Source organism: Mastomys coucha, unplaced genomic scaffold, assembly GCF_008632895.1.
Source record: "Mastomys coucha isolate ucsf_1 unplaced genomic scaffold, UCSF_Mcou_1 pScaffold18, whole genome shotgun sequence".
Taxonomy (NCBI): domain Eukaryota; kingdom Metazoa; phylum Chordata; class Mammalia; order Rodentia; family Muridae; genus Mastomys; species Mastomys coucha.
The window spans coordinates 97,396,443-97,408,501 of NW_022196900.1; the positions used below are offsets into that span (position 1 = coordinate 97,396,443).

The 12,059-nt window shown below is 54.7% G+C and overlaps 1 protein-coding gene across 1 annotated transcript in view; it reads right to left on the minus strand.

Moving 5' to 3' along the window:
- Positions 1-769: 769 nt before the first annotated feature.
- Padi1 (peptidyl arginine deiminase 1) overlaps positions 770-12,059 on the minus strand; it is a 34,344-nt gene continuing 23,054 nt past the window's right edge. Inside the window, exons 12-16 of the mRNA XM_031376952.1 lie at positions 7,941-8,085; positions 6,967-7,060; positions 6,295-6,374; positions 4,908-5,033; positions 770-2,634 (exon numbers count right to left, since the gene is read on the minus strand). Of these exons, the coding sequence (XP_031232812.1) occupies positions 2,401-2,634; positions 4,908-5,033; positions 6,295-6,374; positions 6,967-7,060; positions 7,941-8,085 (679 nt within the window). The 3' untranslated portion in view covers positions 770-2,400. The remainder of the gene's footprint in view (positions 2,635-4,907; positions 5,034-6,294; positions 6,375-6,966; positions 7,061-7,940; positions 8,086-12,059) is intronic.

Below are 12,059 nucleotides of genomic sequence, written 5' to 3' on the forward strand. Positions count from 1 at the left end.
AGTCGGAGGCTGGCATTTAGAGCCTATGACTGTCCCTCGGCAGTGGCTCAGTGTCCGGGAAGGGCATTCTCCAAATCAGCCGGGGCCCAGGGCAGCTTGTTTCCAGCCAGCGGCTGGGTTCTGGAGTCTGCTTTAGATAAGAACCAGAACTCTTGATAAAGTCCCAGACAACCTCCCTGACATGGGGGATGGGTGAAAAGAGTGAGTAAGCCTCCTCCGAGGGTGCTGGGGACCCGATGAGCCTCGTGCTAAAATGTCCGTCAGAGGGCATAGTCTGAGGTCACAACAAGTGAGTGAGATGAAAAGAAGTGATGTTTCTGAAGATCAGAGCACCAAGCCTAGGTGACCCAGCCCCAGAATTAGGGCTACAGAATCTCACTGACCTACGTCCTGGACCCCAGCACATTGGAGCATCGTCCCCATTCTGCTAGCAGAAGCCAGCCTTCCCACCTCTTTCCATTCTCCCCAACGGATGCAACGGATGGAAGATAAAGCCCAAGGTGAGAGGAGAGGAAGAGGCAGGTCCCTCCTTGATAGTATCTCAAGAAGACATCAACGGTGGGAGTGGCCATGGACCAAGGATTCTGTTGAATCAGCTGCTGCCTGTCACTCACCTGCCTCAGCCCAGGAAGCTGCTCAGCTGACGGGCTGCCTGAGGCGTGCTGGCACCGAGCCTAGGGACCTGTGGTAGGGTGTGGAGATCAGGGAAGCAGGGCCCCTCATTTTCTTCTCCCTCTGCTGGCCCAGGCACAAATGAGGCAGCCACTTAAAGAATGCACAAGGATGCTTTTATTGATGAGGAAAGAGGGTGGCCAGTCAGCCAGGACCCCAGACAGCCTGAGCAGCAACTCCAGAGCCCCTACCATGTGGTGCTTGAAGACTTGCTCCCGTGCTCGCCAGGGCTCTGTAGCCTTCTCTCCTCTTCAGAGGCCAGGCCCTGCCCCCAACCCTTCTCATCCTCCTTTATCTTCTTCTTCTCCTTCTCCGTGGCCCAGCCCAGCCGCAGCGGGCCATGATCATAGAGGAGGGTGTTGGTACAGGGAGCTTACAAACTAGGTTCCAGTTCCACAGAACCTTCTGGAAGGCAGGGAAGAGCCAGTGCCTACCTGGCCATGCCTAGCCTAACAGTTCCATGGAAGTCTTTGCTAACTGAGTGTCCACTGGTTGTGACGTAACAGCAGCTGCCTCAAGTCTGGGGTGGCACCAGAAGCTACTAAAAATGCAAAGACAGAATCCAGCATTGGTTGGATGCTGTTGGTGGCTCCTTGACCACAGGAGGAAGGCGGCTTGTCTCAGCCAGCCATGCCCTGCAGCCTGGCCTGCCTGCCTGCTTGCCTCCACATGCCTCTGTGACCTCAACCCTCGCTATTAGCCTCCAGGCCAGCTGTCTGTCCTACTGTGGGAGGGGGACACAGGCCTGCCATGGGTTTACTGGGGCGGTACTAGGGTCCTAGGGGAGTGTGGGCCTGCCCCTCCCACTGCCTGCAGCAGGATCGGAGTAATTAGAGACTATTAGAGGAAATTAGGCCTCACCTCCAGATGTAACTTAATGGCTTACCCCACCCACTCCTAATATCTTGGGCCCCATCCCCTTCACATCTGGACCAACAGCCTTCAGGTTCAGGGGCCCCAAACACTCAGCCACGAGTCCCAGGCGTCCAGGTTCCCCACCCCAAGATGGGCAACCTCTCTGCTTTCCTGGCCTGACTTTGCTGCCCACCCCCACCCAGCTTGCAGACTTCTGAGGGCCTCCCTATGCCCCGCAGCATCTTCCAACAGGAAGCGTCAGGGTTCATAATTAAAGGCTGCCCTGACAGGTAACAAGCATCCTGCAGAGGTCGGACTGGATGAAGTTGGGCATTAGAGGGGCTTTTGTGCCTGCCCACTTTCAAGGACCGAGCTTTCCTGCCGTTGCTTGCCTACACTGAGCTGAACTGTACCAGAGGGCCATGGCCTGAGGCCCTTTGGGAAAAAGGACGCCCCAGATCTTCCTTTTCATTTTACGCAATCCAGGAGTCATATGAAACCATGGTGCTCTTGCCCCAGGGTCCTGGCATGGTGGGCATTTCTGAAACAGCTCCAGAACTATTTTTCTCAGGCTCCAGAGAAGTGTCCAGAGGCTGGGAGGGGGAACAGCTCAAAGTGGGGCGTGGCTGCGGAGGCTCAGCCTCCGGCTTAGACCCTCTCGGGGCTCTGGCTGGGAAAGGGAGAAGGAAAAGTGGCGATAATGTCCTGGGCAGGATAGGCGACTCCAGAAACGAAGAAGTGTGCTGTCCTTCTGGCAAGCAGCTGACCACAGTAGCCAGCCCGCTTTCAGGCCCCAGGAGGGTAGAGGCTGGTGCGGGGCCCTTGCCCTGGGACTCCCATCAGCAGGGAAGCAAGGGTGGTGGTCGGGCAGGCTCAGGGCACAGAGTTCCACCACCTAAAGGTAAAAGGTTTCCTCCGCACATTTGTGCCACAGTGGATCTCTCCGAGCAGCTGGTGGTAAAAGAGAAAGTCATCGATGAAGACGCAGCGTAGACCCAGCGGCTCCAGCAGGGAGCGCACCTTCTCCTCCAGGCAGCAGCGGCCATTGATGAGCGGGCCGAAGGGCTTAGGGATGCCCAGGTACTTGCCGAGGACCACCATGTTGACCTTCAAGAGAGAGGAAGAAGAACCCCAGTGGCCACGGATGCACAGCACATCAGAGCTCCTTCTCGGCTCTGACCCTGCCATCCATCCTCGCCCGAACCAGGGATTGGTCAGGAACTAGGGTCTAAGGTGGGGGTGGGGTATGTGCCCATTATAATTTGGGAGTCGTAAGCAAGACGATGGCGAGTCTGAGGCCAGCCTGGGCTACAAAAATAAAACATATATATATGAAGTAAGTAAAGTAAGAGGTGAAGAAGGCTTGCTGGGGATGTAACTCAGTGGCATGGCTAATTGTAGCAATGGTGGTCTGCCTCCCTGCTGTACTCTCTTCCATCTCTTGTCATATTGTAACAAGTTTGTTACAACCAGAGATGAAATATGCTAATTGTCCTCTCTGTTAGGCCTCAAACTTGGGACAAATGGCTAACTGAGATGCCTTTTTAACCTGTCAAAGCCGATCTGGCCACCAGGTTCTCCCAGCATCCCTCAGTCCCTACCTGTTACAGGTATGCCTCCTGGCTGGCATACCTGACCCCTGCCCTGAACCCTTCAGCCCTTCCCTCTATAATCTAGCCATTTTGGTTACTCAGCCCTTTTTTTGTCTACTCTTTATTTTCCTGGCTCTGTCTCTTCTCCTCCCTCTTCTCTTCTCCCAGCTCAGGATCAAGCCGGACCCTCCCAGATGTCCCTGCCTCTGGCCATGTGCTCCCTTTTATCTAAAATAAAAAACAAAACACAACAAACCTCCCTTTTATCTCCTGCACATCTGGGAGCAGTCATATCCTTCCCTTTGTGTACACAAGAGAGAGAGAGAGAGAGAGAGAGAGAGAGAGAGAGAGAGAGAGAGTGTGTGTGTGTGTGTGTGTGTGTGTTTGTGTGTAGCGTGGCAACAGTACACAGCTTGCCTGGCTGTTCATAGCATCCTGTTAGTCCTCAGCCCTTACTGAGAATCCATGTACTCCAGAAACATCACCCCTAAATCTCACAGCCCCCCTCTGAGGTTGGGGTTCAGACAGGTTAAATGACATTACCAAGGTCACGAAAGCTTGTTGCCCACTTCATGGGCTGGAGTATACATGCTGGGGAGGGGGGATTTGCAGGGAGTGCAAGGGCAGGGAGAGGAATAAGAAGCCATGCGTATTACTATGGTTAGGACTCTGCTCTCCGAGTTAAGAGTTCGAGGCCAGCCTAGTTTACAAAGTGAGTTACTGTTACACAGAGTGACCTTGTCTAGGGGTGGGGGTGGGAGGAGTCACAGCCCAAGATCGTGGACTTTAATCTCAGCTACGCCCGGTAGTCCTTCAGTGTCCAGATACAAGCAGCTATTAGCACTTGTAGGTTAAAAATCACTTCCTGTCTCCTTTGTTATCTGCAAGCCGCACGTCATCCCGATGGCTTACAGGATGTCGCGTTACACCACAGACTGCCAGAGAGCTCACCCCAGCAGGGAAAGCTCCAGAAGAAGGCATGGCTTCCAGCAGCGCTGATTAGCGAGGACGGATTTTACCCGCCTGGCACTCTTGGTTGTTGTTGGAGGCCAGAGATGCAGTTAGACACCTTGTGGTGCCCAGCCTCGGGAGGCTCAGGGGGAAGACTCCTGTTTCTGAGGAGCGGTGTGTCATCCTGCCAGCCTGGAGCCTGAACTTCAGGGACAGTAGGAACCTAGGAACCCCCTCACTCCAGCCTGCACACCGCTCCCCTAACTTGATTCTACTCTGATCTTGTCCCAAGTGGAGTACCCAGGTTAAAGGCACAATAGGAAAGGGGGTCACTTTCCACTCCAGAGCCCATCTCCCTCTGAGAGCCTCACCATGGATCCTTTCCTGGCAGGAAATGGACTGACTGACCAATTGCTTTGATAGCATTGCCCTGACCCCGCCCGACTGAGGGCACTTGGCCCTGACTCCGCCCAACTGAGGGCACTTGGCCTCAGCTGCCTACCTGGAAGCCCTACACAGAAGCCCCGTGAGAACTAAGCAAGCCAGTGAGCCTCTGGACAGAAGGCAGAAATATCTACGTCTACCTTTCCGTTTAGAAAATGAAAGCTCCTTTGGGTGGGGTTGGCTTCTCCACTGTGGGATGTCTAGCAGCCCTCCCAACTGCTGCCCATTGGGTGCCAAAGATACCAGCTCCCTGTGGCCATCAGCAACGCCCAAGACGTGCATCTGCCCCGCTTAGAAGCTGCTGACCCAGCTGCATCTGCCCCGCTTAGAAGCTGCTGACCCAGCTGCCTCTGTATGCACCTGTCCTCGTACCCACCCTCCAGGGACCCTCACCATGTCAGGAAAGAAGGCTTCAGCGTAGGCTCCCTTCAGGAAGAAGAGCTGTGGGATGTCCACGATGTCGCTCTCGGAGAGCCCCAGCTCCCGCTTCAGCACCTCGCGGTTCCAGTCGATGCATTTCTGGGGGAGAGGGAAGCCGTGGGCCAATGCAGAGGAATCTGAGTGCACTGTGCCTGCATGCAGCCCTGAGCTCCTGTGGGCACCTGCAAGCCTTTCAGTGGCTTTGTGCAAACGGAGTCACAGATGTCCGAACTGGGGAAACTGAGGCTCAAGGCAGCCCGCCTAACTTCACAGAGCTAGGGAAAGTTGAAGTGTGGTTCTGAGTGACCCTGTCACTTGATTACAATTTTTAAAACTTATGTTTTACTTTATGTGTATGGGTGTCTTGCCCTGTGTGCCTGGGGGCTATGTGCACGCCTGGTGCCAACAGAGGCCAGAAGAGGGCACCAGCTGTCTTGGACCTGGAGTTACAGATGGTGGTGATTTGCCATGTGGGTGCTGGGAATCGAACCTCAGTCCTCTGGAGGAGCAGCTGGTGCTCTTAACTGCTAATCCTGCTCTTTAGCCTTTGGTTACATTTTTTAAAAATTTTATTTATTTATTATATGTAAGTACACTTTAGCTGTCCTCAGACACCCCAGAAGAGGGGGGTCAGATCTCATTACGGATGGTTGTGAGGCACCATGTGGTTGCTTGGATTTGAACTCATGACCTTCGGAAGAGCAGTCGGCGCTTTTAACTGCTGAGCCATCTCTCCAGCCCCTTGGTTACATTTTTTTAATTGTGGCGTGCGCGTATGCTCGAGTACCCATGCATGAGTGAATGCATGAGTGCGTCTATAGGAATATGGGGATTCCTGGGATCAAACTTAGTTCATCAGGCTTGGCTGAGCCACTTTGATGAGCCCCCGTCATTTTAATATACAGCACCAACCACTGTGTCGCAAATACTTCTGCTAGCCTCAGGCATCTAGGTAAAGTCTCTGGCATGGTGCAGAAGAGCCAAAGGGCCTCCCTCTCTTCACTGAGCCCAGCATCACACACACAGCAGGCACTGTCTTTGGTCAGCCATATCCCTTTCCTAGACCTGTCCCACCTGACCTCTGCACAGGGCTCCTGAGGACACGGTGTCTCTGCCTCTCACAGTCACACTTCCAGAGCGAGGGCTTGGATTCACTTCTGTGGAAATGAACTGTATCCCCAGAGCCAAGCAACCCCAGGAGCCTGCTGTGGCCTGAGGGTGGCCAGCCTGTCCCCAAGTCTGCCAGCCCCTGAGGACAAGCTCATTCCCACACCCTCAGAAATCTGCAGGACACACTGAGGCTGGGCCCTGTCCCGCACAGGCGGGACATTGCCACCACCCAGCCTCCGTCCTGCCTCACCTGCACGTGTGCACTGTCCCTCCTGAGGTGCTTGTCAGCTAAGATGTCGTTGATGCTTCTCTTTGTCTTATGCTTGAGGCCTGTGGAGGACAGACTGCGTGAGTTCAGGGGCACAGACAGACTGTGCGTGACTCGGGGACACTGCTTGGAGCTGCCAGGTCTGAAGAAGCGCAGTGCAGGCCAGAGGCTCTGACAGAAATAGGCTGGGGAAAGCGAAAGGCCAGGCAATGAGAGGCTGTCTCCAGCTGCAGCATAAGACCTGGTGAAGACTCAGAAATGCTGGGGGAAGGCCCCTCGGCTCCTCACAGCTCCCCATACTGACCTCCCACACCTGTGAGAGCCCAACTGAATTCCTTGATCTTTAAAACCATCCTAGGAGGGGAGTTGGCATCTTCAATTAAGAGAGGGGGAACTGAGGTCCTAAGAGGCAAGAGCACACCCTTGGTTGACCCTACCTCCAGCTAGGGTTGAGCCCATTTGAACCCAGGTGGGACCCGCGCATCTCTCCCAAAATCCAGCCTAGGAGCCACACTAGCATCAAAGGATCCGGGGCGACTCTCAGGCCCCTTCGGTCCCCTCCTTGCCCCAGGGCAGCCATAGGACTGTGACCAGAGATGGTGAAGGAAGGAGGATCCCCGTGAGGTGACAAGTGACACAGCCTTGGGCACTCACCATCAAACTGTTCAGCCTCCCCGTAGCCCGCCTCCTTCTTCTCCTGGAACAGCTGGAGGCAGGCACTGGGGCTGGCCAGGAGTAGCCGGAAGCCCTGCCACAGAGGGGACAAATGGCTCAAGGTGTGGATCCAAGGACAGTTCAGGAGCCTGATGTGCACTGGGCTCTGTCCCCCCCCTCCCCGCATCCCCCTCCCTGTCCACCCCACCCACCAACCCCGGCACCCCCACTCTTCCCTGTGCACGCCACTCACCACTTCTGTGGTTCCCACCTGCAGGTCTTTCCCCACACTGGTCTCCCTACCCGGAGCCCTGCTCACTTTGCCTCCCAGGGAACTCAGTTCCTACCTCCCACCTAATCCAGGTGTGTCCCTGCTCCAGCTACTCACTGTTCCTTCCCTTATCAGAGCTCTCACCATGCTGGGCCAGAATCACCGCCTGGCCCACCATAGTAACTATGTCCATGATGTCCGAGGGCCACTTTCCTCTCAGCCCTCACTGCAAGATGGTGGGACTCTGTGGTCAGAGTAGAAACCAGAGCCCACACCTGTTTATAATCTTCCCCAGCCAGCCTTAGATTCTATGGACCTGAGTGAGGGCAGAACCCATCTGAGCCTCGATTTTCTTACCTGTAAAATGGAGTCAATAAGTGGGCCTGTTGGAGGGCTATCTGGCTAAAAGTGTGTGTGAGTCTGGCATATAGTGCTTGAGTCATTTTTCCAACTCTTGCCTGACTCATGGAATGGTCTGTGTCTGAAAGGACCAGCAGGAAGCACACAGTGTCCTCCTGGCAGGAGGCCTTCGACTCCTCCAGGAAGCACTCCCTGATTAACATGGCCTAAGCCCCAGGCACGCTGACCCCATAGGACTAAGCTGGTGGCAGTGCCCCTGTCCTGAGCCACCCCATCAGGCCAGATGGGGCAGAGGTGACCTCAGTTGGAAATCTGTGGGGGTAGTGGAGCAGGGTAGTCACACCTTCTGGTCAGAGGTGGGCACGAAGCTCAGGAACTCATCCACGTGGCCCACAGAAAGCCAATCGGAATAGAGTTCCACAGGCGCTTGCACCTGCTGGGCCTGCAGGAAGTCTCGGACCACCTTGGCCATCCGCCGCCCGCTGGGCCTGGTGAGAAGAGAGGCCTAGTCAGACTCCCACGTCCTCAGAACCTTCTGAGCGGGTCCTCTTTGCCAGAGGGGAGACTGAGGCTTAGAGAGCTAAGGTGACACGGTCTCTGCCACACTGAGCTAAGGTGACGCCACCTTGGCTACACGGCTGAGAAAGGTCAGGGCCTCAGTCCACGCGTTATAGGCCTGGAGATTTGAAGCCAAAGCTGAGGCCATTGGGAGCAGAGGGTGGGAGGACACCCCACGAGAAGAGAGGCAGACACCACAGGCTTAGCAAGGGGGCAGAGCTTGTTTGATTAAGGCCTTCTGAGCCCAGCCAACCACACTGTGGAGTCTGGGGGGAAAAAGCCAGTCTTACTCCAGAGTGTTAGAGTCACCCTCTGCCTGGGGCATTTGGGGTTCCCCACTGCCCAACCCCCAGACATTCCTGAGATGAGATCTAGCATTTCCTAACCCCCATTTTCTCAGGAGGACGCAGCAGGAGCCTCTACCCGGGCCTCCCCATGTAGCTGAGGATGGTTTTGAACTCCTGATCCTCCTGCTTCTAGCTCCTAAGTGCTGGAATTCTAAGCGAGCAAGACCACAACTGGTTTACACAGTGCTGGGGGTTCAGACATGTCACCAACTTAGCTACAGGCCCAGACCTGGGCTTCAGATCGCTGGCTTTGAAACTCTTAAGGCGCTCCCCTGACCTTGCTCGGCTGTGTGGCCGGCCCAGGCTGTCTTCTTGGATCGCCATGCCTCAGTTTCCACCCTGGGAAGAGGACCCACTCGAAGAGTTATTTTATTTAAATAAAAAGATCCCCTGTTCCTGACAGACTGCCCAGCTTAAGGCCACGCCACCCACTAGCTCTCGGCCTGCTTCCTGTGGGGAGGCTCTGCCCTGAACAACAGCGGCACCAATCAACCCTCTTCATCCTCCCCAGACAGCAGGGCGCCGTCCTCTCCGGGTGGCCGGTGGCCTGTCCCTCTCCTTGATGCACACTGAGAACTTCATCCCTTATGATCCATCCAGAGGGAGGCTTTCAAATGTCCCTCTTTGCCTTGTTCCCATCCCACCTCCAGATACTGCCTGACCTCTGCCTAGCTCCTTCTGACTTCCTCACAGTCAGTGCGATGTCTACCTGACCCCACTCTGGCCCTGACTCTCTCCGCTCTACTCATTCTGGTCTCCTGCTGTCTCCTGAACTTACCAGACACATTCCTACCCCAGGACCTTTACACCTACTCTGCCGTCTGTCTGGAATCACATACCTCTCCCTGTGGCCCATGGCTTCCCTCTTGCCTCTTCCAGGGGTAACTCACATCTTACCATCTTTCTCTGAGGTTTGGACAAATGCAAGCCAGGCTCCAGCTCCCTCCATGGCTTCGTGTTTCTCTGTGGCACTGGCTACCAGCTGGGATATTACTTGCCTGGGCCTCAGCCTCTACTGAGGTGCACACCCTTGCAGGGCAGGGGCCTAGGAGTCTAACTGTTCTCTGCTGAAACCCTCTCACATAATCTCTGCTTCAGAAACACTGGTGAATGACGCCAGTGCTTCGGAGCGGCCCTGTCTAGTGGCTTCAGAGGCAGCTCGTTAGCGCAGTGCTTGCCCAGCTAACATGAGGTCCTGGGTTCAATCCCTGGTACTGCGTAGACAGGGTGTGGTGGCACATAACTGTTGTTACAATATCTGAGAGTCAGAGGAAGGGGGATCCTTCGCTGTATTTTGAATTTGATGTCAGCCAGGGCTACATGAGACTCTGTCTCAAAACATTAAAAAAAAAAAAAAAAGCCAGGCAGTGGTGGCACACGCATTTAATCCCAGCACTTGGGAGGCAGAGGCAGGTGGATTTCTGAGTTCAAGACCAGCCTGGTCTACAGAGTGAGTTCCAGGACATCCAGGGCTACACAGAGAAACCCTGTCTCAAAAAACCAAATAAATAAATAAATAAATAAACAAATAAAACAAAAAGTCCATAATTTAAGTGACTGGAGTCAGTCTGCCACAGACAAGCTTGGGGAATGTGCAGATGATAAGCCAGCTTGGAACTGTGGGTAGAAGGTGGGAACCACGGTCTTGTGTCTGCTGATTTAATACAGCGTGGGTTGTTTTGAAGGCCCTCTTTAAAAACAATGAGGAACAATCCAGCAGGTGCAGAGCCACGCTCCTCCTTGGAACCCTCTCCCACCCTCCTCTCCGAAGGCTGAGGCAAAGAGCAGATGGTCCAAGCCCCAGGAGACATGAGAGTCATCGTAACCAAAGGCACCACCAGGGGGCAGACTTGTTCGACGACCTGAGCTCCTGAGTGGAGAACCCAAGGCAGCCAAGAAAGGACCTAGCTTGCAGGGTGCCTACTGTGAACTTGGCTTAGGCTCTTACACTTAATACCGCTTTTAGTCCTCAAGATCATCCCGAATCAGGCGGTGATGGCACACGCCTTTAATCCCAGCATTGAGGAGGAAAAGGCAGGTGGATTTCTGAGTTCCAGGCCAGCCTGGTCTACAGAGTGAGTTCCAGGACAGTCAGGGCTGCACAGAGAAACCCTGTCTCAACAAACCAACCAATGAAAAAAGACCATCCTGGGATACACACATACTAGCAAAGTCACCATCTGAGGGTCAGTCACCCTGTCCCCTCCCTCACCTTGTGCCTGTGGGCCTCTCCTTTCTTTCTCCCTCAGCTTCAGCCCCTGCCCACTGGCCTCCTCCCAGCTCTCTGAACCCTCTGGCAAGCTCTAGCTCAGGACAGCAAGCCAACTGCCAACTTCTACACTGGGACCCACAGAGGACATCTGGATTCTGACTGTCACCAGTCCTGTGTGGCTCTAAACTGGGAGCTGTCCCTCTCTGAGCACCAGGGTCTCGTGCTGACGTACAGCTAGCTCCTCGGTGGGCCACAGCCCATGGGCACCTGGAGACTCTGCCTCCTTTGCAGGTCCCTCACGGGAACCTAGAGGGTCCAGAAAGTCTCTGCAGCTTGGGGGCGGGGGAAGCTCTTGACTGGGACAGGTATGCCCCCTCCACCCCCTATCCCAATATACACACACACAGAAGCCAGAAGCCGACATCAGGTCTCTTTCTCTATGGCCCTCCACCTTATTTCGGGGGACGGGGCCTCTCACCAAACTTGGGGCTTACTGTTTCAGCTAGGTTGGCTGCCCTGTGAGCCGCAGGGATCCTCTTGTCTCTTCCCCTCCCACCAGTGCTGGGATTACAGGCGTAGGCTGCCCGGCTTTTTACATGGCTACTGAAGATTCAAACCCAGACTGTCACACTTGGACCTTGCCCACTAAGCCATCTGGCCAGCCCCAAGTGACAAGGCCTTACATTGAGACCCAATTTACAGCTAGAGAAAATGAGGCATGGGATAGAAAAGAAATCATTTATTTAAAAATGCACCAGCATTGCCCGCTCCACATCCTTAGAACTTCTGGATGCTGCTTTTTTGTTTGTTTGTTTGTTTGTTTTGCTTCGTTCTTTCCCTTTTTAGTTTGTCATTTTCATTTAGGTTTTGTTTGGGTATTTGGTTTTGGAGACGTACGCCTCACTGCCACCTGGTCTGGCCTTGAACTCCTGACCTTCCTGCTTCAGCCTCTTGAGTACTGGGGTTATAGGTTTGTACCACCATGTTCCATACCCACAGCACTTTCACACGTGCCTGGCACGTGACCTTAATGTGAATGAACAAACTGGCCACTGACTATTTGCCAGACACCGTGGTGAGCACCTGCTGAGAGGCACAGCCCACATTTGTGGACATCGGACTCCAGAGACTCACAGCTCCCTCCCTGAAGACCTCCAGGCCTGAAGCCCAGGCTGCGGTAGGGCCAGCCCCGGTACGCTATCTGAGATGGGTGTCCAGCAGGGTCACCCCCAGCCACACTCAGCCCAGTGCAGCAGGTAGGTCCCGGCACCCAGCTTCGTGCCTCCCTTGGCAGTAGCAAATCCTGCCTTGTATGATTTCACGGCCCCAGGCTTTCCACCTGAGG